General features: G+C 50.0%; 1 protein-coding gene across 1 annotated transcript in view; it reads right to left on the reverse strand.

The window, feature by feature from the left end:
* Nucleotides 1-3,230: 3,230 nt before the first annotated feature.
* The window catches only part of LOC311227907 (gamma-aminobutyric acid receptor subunit gamma-3-like), a gene marked incomplete at its 3' end in the record, with an annotated part of 512,827 nt that continues 503,756 nt past the window's right edge, over nt 3,231-12,301 (reverse strand). Inside the window, exon 10 of the mRNA XM_084313766.1 lies at nt 3,231-3,495. Coding sequence (XP_084169892.1) covers nt 3,231-3,495 — 265 coding nt within the window. The remainder of the gene's footprint in view (nt 3,496-12,301) is intronic.

Genomic DNA, 12,301 nt, shown 5'->3' on the forward strand with positions numbered 1-12,301 from the left:
GTATTGTAGTGTATCGGTTTTATCTTACAGTATGTCATGAGTTCCTCAGTTGTCATTGAAATGTCACTTCCTGACTTGCTGCACGTGGGTTCAGTAGGCTACAGTGTGCCTAAGTGAAGTAAGTGTTTACTTTAGAATGGTACAGAGACGGGCGGTCAGGTGGCGTAACGGAGATTGCGTTCGTCACCAACCCCGGAGCGGCTGGATTCACCTGTTCGAATCCAGCTCACAGCTCCGGGGTTGTCACCAGCTTGGCTGGCCGTTCACACTAATACAATTGGCAGTATTAGAGGGTGGGAGAAGCTGGCGGGGTGGGTCCGGGTCGTTGTAAAACAGCGACTCCTACAGTTCGGTCGGGGCGCCTGCTAAGCGCGGATAGGATCTAAGTGGGATAGTGTGATCCTTCCACACGCTACGCCCTCGCAGTGAGAATCCGCGCTGCCATGTGAAAAGAAGCGGTTGATTGGCTGGACGTGTGTCGAAGGAAGCACGTGGTCGTGGTAGCCTCCACTCTCCCAGACCGACTGTGGGGGGGTAAGTGCGCAGCGACCAGGAAGGGGATTGGGAATTGGCATAACGACTAACATTGGGATGGGAGAAAATCGGAGGAAAAAGGAGGGGAAAAGATTAAAAAAAAAATAATGGTACAGAGCCACACCTATATACTCTCAAAGTGGAGTCCGGGGACCCCCAGGGGTCCGTGTGGGGGTTCCAGGGGGTCCCCAGTCAAAATACTTTTAATATCACAAAACAATTGATTCACCGGAAGTCAGTGCAGTTATGGATTCCTGGACTAAATCATATGTAACAACCAAATGTTCTCTGATGACGGTCCGTGGGACAAACGCCTATTACCTACAGTATCAACAGGGGGGTCCTTGACATGAAATTTTTTGAAAACCACTGATTTAGCCCGATTTCCTACAAACCCCTGACCAGGACACACATGGTCTCCAGGCCCCATGAATATGTATTATATATATATATATATATCTATATACAGTATATACTGTATATATATATATATATATATATATATATATATATATATATATGTTCATTCATTCTCCCCTTTGAACTGACTGAACTAGAAAACAAGTGGACTCCAGCCTCGCTACTGGGCCTAACATACATTCCATATAATGACGGTATGAAAATAGAAACATTAATTAGATACATCTTACAGAAAAGCTTGTTCCTCCCAACATCAGTACAAATACGGAAGGGGGTGGGGGGGGGGGGGGGTACCATTGTTCTACAAAGCAGCAAACAACCGCAGAAACACAGAACAGTAAACAAATACAAAAACAATGTCTCAAACTGTCCCCTCTGTCTCGTCCAGTCCATTCCGATTCGGTCTCTCTTTCTTCCCCCCCCCCATCTTTTTTCTTCCCTGGGTGTGACTCCAGCACTGCCCCCACCCCCCCGCGTTCCACATACGGTATACATTTTGTTCCATCGAGAGGTCATCCGCACTGCCATCAACCGTCATTCATTTTTCATTAGTACACTGTGTACGTGTGAGCTCACTTGTGTGTATAGTGTATATGGACCTGTGACTATATATATAAGAATCCTAGTTTTACAGCAGCACCTGCTTTCAGTTGGGGTGTACAGGGAATTCTCTCCCATGTCCAACATATTGCAGGACATTAGAAATGCCTTTCATATTTCATTATAAAAAATAACTAAAACGGTATTACAATTTTCATCGGCTGCAGTACCCCTTCTACTCTCCTGCTCAAACATTGAGTTCAAAAGTCGCAGTGTGTGTTGTGGAAAAAAAAGGTGCAATGTATTTTTTTATTCATACTGCGTGTACTGTGTACACGTTTCCTTCACTATCGTTTTGAGTGTGACTGTGTACAGTGTGGATGTACATGTGCAGTATTCCAATGTTTTAATACGGCTTTTAAATAAATGTATTATTAAATTATAAAATATAGTTTTGAACGCATGTATGTATTAATGGGTCGTAATATATGCATAAAATCATTCAATTCATTGTGTATAGTTGTGAAGCCCCTGTAGAGCACTGTGGCTCAAATTAATAAATAAATACAAGCTTCAATAAAACGCCACCATGATGTCACGGCACGCATGTTAGAGTTTCTGTGAAAATACAACAAATTCTAATAACACATTATTATTATTATTATTATTATTATTATTATAAAATTAGGCTATAACTTATCCTGAAATGCATCTAGAACGAAGGTTTGAGAAAATGAATGCAGAGCGGCGACTAGAAGCCTGGCATCTGGACTCCGTTTCACAAAAGAATAAAGGAATCGGCATGCGGTGACGGATGAGGTTATAAAGAAGGGGGGGGGGGGGGGGGGTTTCTTCTTGCAACTCCGAAGCTGCATCTCTCGCTGTGTCGTGCACCCTTTCTGAAGAAGGCACTGTGACTGTGGATGCTCCGGTGACTCTCGAAAAGTAGATCTGTTTGCTTTTACTTGGTGTCAGAGCTCCCATGCAGCCATTTTGTGGTGGCCATGTGGCCAGCCTAGTAAGTAACTCTAACCTGAACCCTCCTAGTGAGTATCCCTAACCTGTACCTTCCTAGTAAGTATCCCTAACCTGTACCTTCCTAGTAGTAAGTAACCCTAACCTGTACCCTCCTAGTAAGTAACCCTAACCTGTACCCTCCTAGTAAGTAACAATAACCCTCCTAGTTAAGTAACCCGAACCCTCCTAATAAGTAACCTGAACCCGCTTAGTAAGTAACCTGAACCCTCCTATAGTAAGCGTTGTATGGGAAAGCAACCCATCCAATGCTACTCCCACTCTTTAAGTCACAGCTTGCCGTCTGTTGCTTGGCTTCTATAATAAAACTGCTACCAATCAATAGGGTTGATTGTCATGTGATTATTCTGCCACTGAGCATTCTGATTTCCTCTCTCGTTTTCTCTGCCGAGCATCTCCATTATCATCTAAATCAGCCATAATCCGGACTCTTCCAAAGTGCCGTGCCCGTTTGGAATTATCAAAGCAAATACTGTGTCCAAAGGTCTATGACATACTGTAGTCACCGGTCGTACTGATCCAGGGTCAGCACGTCTCTTACGCCCGTCATGCCCATCGCGGCCACAAGAGACAGAACCAAGCAACTCAACCTCTCATGAGTTTAGTCTTGATATCACACCACGATCCCCGATGTGAAAATGTCTGGGGGAGGGGATTGGGGGTGGGGTCTGTTGGTTAACCAGCCTGTTACTGTGCACCTGCTAAAGGTACAGGTAGCTGACCCAGTAGACGATGTTGAAGAGGAGGAAGGAGGTGGGGAAGAACACCCGGGAATAGGAGTCCAGCTCCTGGATGTTGACGTGGATCCTCCCTTTCCTCCAGCCGCCTTCTTTACACTCCTCATAGCAGCAGAAGAAGCTCTGGCAGTCCTTCCCGTCCAGACACTCGTACAGGCAGTTGTCATCGTAGTCGTGCCAGAAGAGAGAGTTGCCCATGGAGTTGCCCGTGGAGTTGCCCATGGAGTTGCTCGTGGAGTTGCTCATGGTCATCGCCGAGGACGGGGACCGGCCCATGTTGAGGACGGAGTAGGCCTATGATAGGTCGAGAAGAGAGTTAGTGGATGCATACTGATTGTCGCCATTGTTGATATTGCCTTCACTGCCAGTGCTTTATAAAGAAATGTCAGTTGCTAATCAAACCCTTCATGGTAATCAGGGAAGTTTCAAGTTCAAGTTTCTTTAATAGTTGTCATACAGAAGTACAGAATACTTTTATACAAAATGCTTCTTACTGTTGCGCTCCAGAGACTGTGCAAGACAAGATAAGTATGAAATAAAATAACATAGTAAAATTAGAAGTAAAAAAAATGAGGTCACAGTGTTCAGTTTAGACATATGTACAATGTTCGATGCAGAATAGACGTAGTTACCATACAATATACAATACTGTGCAGTGTACTAATATACAATACTATATAGTGAAAGGCAGAAATGGAGAAATGGGACGAGGTGCAATTTAGGTACAATTCACAGTAGGTGTACGAGTTGTAGTGCAAATCCTTTATCAATAAATATAAAGTGTAAGTGTGTTTGTGTGATCTAAAGTGTGGAGAGTGGGTGCTGCAGTGTGTTGTTTGTTTGAGTGAGTGTGTGCGTGTGGGTGTGTGTGCTGTGTGCATTTGATGGTTGTTGCATAGTGATTATTGTTCGTTTAGCAGCCTGATGGCCTGGGGATAGAAGCTTCTTCTGAGTCTTTCTGTGCTCGCCTTAAGACTCCGGTATCGCTTGCCTGACCGCAGCAGTTCAAAGAGGCAGTTGTTCGGGTGGCTCGAGTCCTTAATAATTCTCTTAGCCTTCCCCTTGCACCGCTTGTTGTAAATGTTCTGGAGGGTGGGAAGCCCCCCTCCAATTGTGCGTTCGGCTGAACGTGTCACTCTTTGTAGTCTGCTACGGTCTTGTGCAGTGCTATTCCCAAACCAGGAGGTGATGTTGCCGGTCAGGATGCTCTCTATTGTACATGAGTAGAAGTTCCTAAGGATCTTCTGACTGACTTGGAACTTCCTTAGGCGCCTGAGGAAGTAGAGGCGTTGTCGTGCCTTCTTCACAACACTGTCAATGTGTGTGGTCCATGTCAAGTCCTCGGATATGTGGGCTCCGAGGTACTTGAAACTGTTCACTCTCTCAACCGGTGCCCCGTCGATGCTGAGGGGGCTGTAGTCCTTGACCCCCGACCTCCTGAAGTCCACAATCATCTCTTTTGTTTTGCTGACGTTCAGGGAGAGGCAGTTCTCCTGACACCACTGTGACAGGTTCTCTACCTCTTCCAGGTAGGCCCTTTCGTCGTTGGCAGAGATCAGGCCCACCACTACTGTGTCATCAGCAAATTTGATGATGGTGTTGTTGTTCCGCTGTGCTACGCAGTCATGTGTGTACAGGGAGTAGAGGAGGGGGCTCAGAACACAGCCCTGGGGGGCCCCTATGTTGAGCGTGATGGATGAGGAAGTGCAGTTGCCGGCTCTTACCACCTGGGGTCTGCCCGTCAGGAAGTCCAAGACCCACTGGCAGAGGTCATAGTTCAAGCCCAGGTCCCTGAGCTTGGCTATGAGTTTGGAGGGGACTATGGTATTGAATGCTGAGCTGTAGTCGATGAACAGCATTCTCACATAGTTCCCCTGCCTCTTGTCCAGGTGTGATGCTGCTGTGTGCAGCACATGGGCTATGGCGTCCTCCGTGGACCTGTTGGGGCGATATGCAAATTGCAGAGGGTCCAGGTTGATGGGGAGGGAGGAACAGATGTAGCCCTTCACTAGCTTCTCAAAGCACTTCATGGCTATGGAGGTGAGGGCTACAGGGCGGTAGTCGTTGAGGCAAGCGGGCGTAGATTTTTTGGGTACAGGGATGATGGTGGACTTCTTCAGACAGGTGGGGATGACAGCCTGTTCCAAGGACAGGTTGAAGATGTCAGTGAATACCGGGGCCAGTTGGTCGGCACAGACTTTTAGGACGCGGCCGGGGATGCCGTCCGGTCCTGCTGCCTTCCTGATATTCACTTTTTTAAAGATCCGTCTCACCTCATGCTCTGTTACCCTGAACACTGAGTCTCCATCAGCAGAGCAGAGCAGGGCAATCATCTTGGTTACTGTAACTGAGGGGTACAATTCCCTGACTGTATTAAAGAGTATGATATATTAAACCACTACTAGTTATGTACTTTAATTACTGGCCATACAGTACATGAATATATATGGTGAACACCCACACAAGAATACGGCATTGACACATAAAGTTCTATTTGGAGGGTATTTATTATTATTAAGCAACGTTAGGTTACAGATTGAGAATTAGGCTCGCGCTTATATGGCGAAGAACACACGTAAAGTCAGTCAAGAGCGTAAGTCAATGAGAATAGTATGAATACTAGGATGGGTCTAAACTGACGCCACCTGTGGTATAGCAATTACATAGGGCACACTAGTACCAGCTGGAGACACTGGGGGGGTTCCCTCCGGGTGTAAGGCCGGCAGGGGTAGAGGAATGTTCGGGTACAAAGTCTGGGTCAACGAGGAATAACGAGGCTCCAGATACAGGAGCCAGTGCATGTACTCCCTTGAGCAGCAGACAAAGCAACAGCTATAATCCAGTATGCTCGACAGCATGGAAGACAGCTAGTCAGCCTCTTCCTAGAGGCAGGCTCGAGTGATGATCCTCACGGGGGTAGATCCCAAACGACAGTGGGATCGACGGTTCTCTGCTCCAGCGGTCACGGTCCCAAAGCAATATAATCCAACCAGAAATGGTTCTGCAGTCGCCGGTGTAGGTTCTCCGGTGTACATATCCAACGGTTCTCGTCTAGGACTCCTCGGGTGGGGGCACGAGTTTAGGCCGCCCAGCCTGGATAAGTGCACTAGCTATATACACGACGAACCGGTGGTAATGCTGGTCACTGAAGAACTGTAGCCGCACGATACACTATAAATTATAGACTATTACTTCACATTAGATTAAGTCGAATTCAACGTTACTGCGTTAAACTCTGGCACTTTAGCAATCTATTCGCACGCGGTTCTCAATACTCTATTTAGAGGCAAAGTGGCTCACTTCACTGCACGTTGTCTCGTGGTGAAGGCATCAAGGTTTTGGTAAGACTACTGCTGTTTACACCTGCGCCGTATTTATACGTAAGGTGAATTATCTAGTGCCAACCTCAGTTCTGTCTCGTATTACTGCGCAGACTCTGGACATGTTGAGACATGCCCGGAGTTGCCTTTGAACTTGCCGTTGGGGGCTTGGCCGTTGGCGCCTAGGGGTCACTGTCCAATAGGAGAGCGAATATTACTCTGGTTTGTACACAGGTAAAGGGATATTCCGTGTATATATACAAATAATATACAAGGGATATCAAACGATATACAAATATTATACAAGGGATATCAAGCAATAAATATATATATTCGGTTTAATCTGACCCTTTGTAACAGCCGCCTCCTAATTAGTCCGCACCTAATTAGATAAAGCAAAGACAGATTAATAGTCCTGTCAACTACTCAATGTCTGTTGTGGGGAGTAGGGCAATCTACAAAGTCAGTGGGTCATGATCGTCATCAAGGGAGTCAGGGAGCCTTGGCAACTCTATCAGCCTCGCCACGGGTCGGGTGTATGTCCGTCCCTGGGCAATAACTTCTGCCGCTCTGACCTTTCCGTCGGCACCAGTGATCACTTTGCTTACGCGGCCGGCCAGCCACATAGCTCGGGGTAGTGACTGGTCCACGATCATAACGACTGTGTCCTCTGTTAAGTTGTCTCTATCTTTTACCCATTTCTGGCGGGTTTGTAGAGACGGTAGGTAGTGGAGGAGGAAACTGTTCCAAAACTTGTCAGCCAATACTTGACTGTTCCTCCACATTCTTCGGCCGTTCACTTCTTCGGGTCTGTACACCGTCTGTGGGAGCGCGGGGTCCAGCCGCCCCATCAAGAGAGTGTTGGGGGTGACTGGGTCGATATCTGCTACATCACTTGAGACGTAACCGAGGGGCTTTGAGTTCAATACTCCCTCGATCTCTGTGAGGACTGTCGTGAGGACTTCTTCAGCCACGGTCTGGGCCCCAAGCACGGCGTACAGGGCTGTCTTTATTGAACGTACTTCTCGTTCCCAGGTTCCCCCAAAGTGAGGGGCGTTCGGGGGGTTAAACTGGAAATCGATCTGAGAGGGAGCGAGGTGGGTCTTAAGTTCTGGGCCCATGGCTTGGAAGCTCTCTCTCAGCTCTCTCTCTCCGCCTTTGAAGTTTGTCCCGTGATCAGACAACAGTATAGACGGTTTTCCTTTTCTCGCTGTGAATCTCCGGAAGGCCATGAGGAATGAGTCCGTACTCATGGTCGGAAGGAGTTCTATGTGTATTGCTCGGGTGGTCATGCATTTGAATACAATGCCCCACCTCTTCTCCGTCCCTCTTCCTTTCTTCACGTAAAGCGGGCCGAAGCAGTCCATGCCGGTGGAGTGAAAGGGCTTGTCGCCAAGTCGGAGGCGACAGGGAGGCAGGTCAGCCATCCTGGGTATACTGGGCTGTGCTCGCCACTTGCGACAGTCTAGACAGGTCCGCTGGAAGCGTCGTACTGCTTCTCTTCCTTGCAGTATCCAATAGCGACGTCGGATCTCAGCGAAGACTCTCTATGCCCCAGCGTGGTGCACATCCTCGTCGTATTTCTTTATGATGAGCTCGGTGACCTTGTGTCGGCTGTTGAGGACTATAGGAAACTTGACGTCATCCGTTAAGTCCGGGGCTCGTCTCAGGCGACCACCCACTCTGATGAGGTCATGGGCGTCGCAATCAGGGGCCAAGTGGAGCAGTCTGCTGTCTGACGGGACTGGCTTTGATCCCTGCAGACAGTCTAGCTCCTCGGGGAACGAGTCTCTTTGGGCCCGCTGTAGCAGAAGGAGTTCTGCTTCTTTGTAGTTAGCTGCATTAATGTCGGTAGTGGGGGGAACCTCAGGGTGGTGCCACAGGAATGTCTTTAACTGCGCACTCTCCAGGGTGGGGCAGTTGTCTATGTTAGGGTCGGTGGGGACTGGTGTGTGCGTCAACCCACAGAACATAGATTTCTTGATCTCTGCCTCCTCTTGACTAGCCTCCCGTGGGGTTAGGCCACTCTTCTTCCGGGAGCTTGAGGAACTCAGGACCGTCACTGTAGATATTGTGACGTGTGAGGTCATCTAGGGACATCCCCCGTGTGATGACATCTGCTGGGTTCTGTTTCGTGTCCACGTACCTCCAGCATGCTGATTCTGTTAAGTCTTGGATCTCTGTGATTCTGACTCCCACGAAGACCTTGTATCTACACGAATCGGACTGGATCTATGTGAGTACGGTCATGGAGTCTGACCACAGGATTGTTCTTTGCACCGGGATGGTGAGTTCACGTTGGATTAACGTGGCGAGTTGCGCGCCTACCAGGGCTGCGCAGAGCTCTAGACGCGGGATCGATTGTTGCTTGCGGGGGGCTATCCTTGAGCGGGCCAGGATGAAGGCTGTGTGTATATCTCCTCCCTCCTCTCTGGCCCGCAAGTAAGCCACCGAGCCGTAGGCCACTTCTGAGGCGTCGCTGAAGACGTGCAGGTCCATCTGGCACGTCTCCAGCCGCACTGTGGGTGGGAAGTAGCTTCGGCGTATGTTCACATTTTGGAGCGAGTTGAGTTCCTTTTCCCACTCTCTCCAGGTGGAAGCGAGGTGGTCGGGTATGGGGTCGTCCCAGCCCTGTTCCTTGTCCCACAGCTCTCGTACAATCATTTTCGCCCTGGTGGTGTAAGGTAGGATACACCCCAGCGGGTCATATTGCCTTGCGAGTGTTCTGTATAAGCTCCGTCTGGTGGTCGGTAGAGGGGTCGACCTTCCCTGCTCTGTGGTCAGGGGTGTGTATCTGTAATGGAGCGAGTCTGTTTTGAAGCGCCAGACTAGTCCTAATGTCATTTCTTGGGCTTCACCTGGGATGGTCGCCATCCAGGTCTCGCTGCTTGCTGCCTTTGTCTCTGGGGAGAGGCTGCGAAGTACTTGAGGGTCGCTGCTGGCCCACTGCCGGAGATCAAAGCCGCCTTTGATCAGTGAGGCGCGGAGCTTGAGTAGGAGGGCTTCGGCTTCTTCTGGCGTCGAGACGCTTTGCAGACAGTTGTCCACGTAGAAACTCCTCTCTACACTTTGTCTGACCTCCTCGTCAGCTGCTGGGTCCTCTGCGACATGTTTTTGCAGTGCGAACGTAGCACAGCATGGGCTGCATGTGGTTCCGAAAGGGAGGACCTCCCATTGGTAGATGGATGGTTGCTCATCCCCGATCCTCTCTCTCCATAAGAACCGCAGCAAGGGCTTGTCCTCTTCCACTAGTCGCACCTGCAGGAACATCCCTTTGATGTCGCCGCTGATGGCCACCTTGTCTTGGCGGAAACGTAGCAACACGCCTAGTAGAGAGGGGCCGAGTGTTGGGCCGGGCAAGAGTTCTTTATTCAGATTCTGTAGTCCGATCTGGTAGCTGCAGTTGAACACAATACGATCCTTGCCGTTGTGGTGGACCTTGTGGTGGGGCACGTACCATGATTCGGTCGTCTGGTCGGCCTCTTGACTGTCAATTTTCTTTATGTGTCCCGCTGTGATTAGCTTGTCAATCTCAGCGCGGTACACAGTGGCTTGAGTGGGGTCTTTGGCCAGACGCCGCTCGGTGTTCAGTAGATATCGCTCTGTCGCTTCTTTTGAGGCGTGGAGGGTGGGCATACCCTCTCGCCTCAAGAGTGGAGTTGCGTATCTCATCACTCCATTGACCTCGACTCTCTTTGTCCTCTGCTCGAGGAGGGTTATGGCATAAGTGTCTTCCTTTGATCGAACAAGTTTCTTTTCGTTCTTAAAGGGCATCGCGTCTAATGTCCATAGCCTCTCGACGTGCTGTAAGAGGGTGGTGTCTTCTTCTTTTATTCTTGAGTGGAGGCAGCGAGTGGCTGCTGGTCGGTTGGAAGACCCGGAGAGGGGGCCTTGTAGTGTCCAACCTAGGCGGGTCTCGACTGCTGCTGGACAGCCTCTGGTCCCGATGTGGACCCGGTCCGTTGGGACGATGAGGTGTGCGTGGTCGGATCCTATGAGCAGGGTCGGGGTGGCGCCGTCGATGAGCGGTATAGGTAGTTGACGTAGGTGCACGTATTTTTCCATCAGCTTGGGGATGGGGTAGGTGTACTGTGACAGGCCTATGTCTTGGCTGGTGAAGGCGTTAGTAATCCTATACTGCTTCTCGGGCTGCCCGACTGCTGCTATCGTGAAGGAGACATTTTCACCCTTTATGGTCTTCATGTCTCTTCTAATAGTACGGATTGTCATTGTTTCTTCGCTCCCCCGCAGACCCAGCCGGGCTGCAGCGGATGCGAGGAGGAGAGTCTTTTCTGACCCATCGTCCAGGACGGCGTAAGTGTCCATGACCTTGTCCTCGTAGCTTAATATCACTCGGACCACTTTCAAGAGCACTCGGGAGCTCCCGCTGCTCGCAGGGTCGATATACATGACGTTCACTCTCGAGCTGCTTGGGGGTACGAGTTTCTTCTTGTTGCTGTCATGTAAGACATCCAAGTGGGCGCCGTCACACTTGCTGCATTTCTTCTTTAAACGGCACTCGGCTGCCATATGGCTGTGCGCGCAGCGGAAGCAGCGGCGGTTGGCTTTGATCCACTGACTCACCTCGTCAGCGGTCATCTTCTTGAAAGTGTCACATTGAGACAGCCAATGTTCCTTTTCACAATACTGGCATACAATCTTCCACTTCCCCTTCGTCGGGGGGGTGCTGTGGTTCTTGTGCTGCGGCACTGACTCGGCTTGGTGCATAACGGTCACCGACCGGCGGTTATCATTAGATCTCCGAGGTCCATCTCTTGGGCTTGGTCCACTCCACACGAACGTGTCCAGTCGTAGGCTGCTGACTTCCCTCGCGAGGAAGGCGGCCAGGTCTAGGAGGGATGGCTCGGGGCCGTCGGGATCACGGTGGTCTTTCTGCCGCCAAAAACGCTCTTGGCGGGCTGGAGGGAGCTTCTCTAGTATTCGTTCCACATTAGAGTTAGCATATAGTTCATATCTCCCTTTCTCCTTTTGGGACCCCAGCATCCCTACCAGGGACTGTACCTTGATAGAGAGGTCATCCAATGCTCTATTGTCTTTGGCTGGGGGGAGGCGGTCGATATCTCTTATTTCCTGTATCACGTAGTCCCATATGCGTCCATAACGCTGGTCGAGGGCCACTAGAGCCGCGGAGTATGGGGTGCTTGAGTTGGAATATGCCAGCGCTATATTATGCGCTCTGGGCACCTTGAGATGCTTGAGGAGGATGGCATATTTGTACGACTCATCAGGGACGTCGGACATCATAGTCTCCAAGCACATCCGTAATTCCGTGTACTGTGCTCTGTCCTCGTGCGTAAAGTCTGGGAACGTCGGTGTGCCAAGGTATGATGCCATGGATGGCTGGCACATCGGTGAGCGTAGGGGAAGAGGCCTCCTGGGCGAGTCTCCCCGTACGTGTTGTCGTGGGCTGGTACTTGGTGGGTACCAGAGGCCGGGTACCCAGGTGCTGTTCCTCGGTGCTGACTGTACGTCAAACTCACCCGTGAGTCGAGTCGGAGGTTTGTAGTGCAGTGACTCGGGCTGAAGTCTGGGCTGTACTGGGCCTCCTGGTCCTGAGTACGTTGCTGCTGGTAGGCTTGACTTTCATCTTCTTCCTCTTCCTCTTCTAGGTCCTGAAGTCTTCTATTCAGTCTCTCGGCGACGTAGGCCGGTTCTTCCCGGTTGCTGGGTCTCGTATGGACCGGTCGGGGAGGG

Source organism: Notolepis coatsorum (genome assembly GCF_963971535.1).
Source record: "Notolepis coatsorum genome assembly, chromosome: 1".
In the NCBI taxonomy this organism is placed as follows: Eukaryota; Metazoa; Chordata; class Actinopteri; order Aulopiformes; family Paralepididae; genus Notolepis; species Notolepis coatsorum.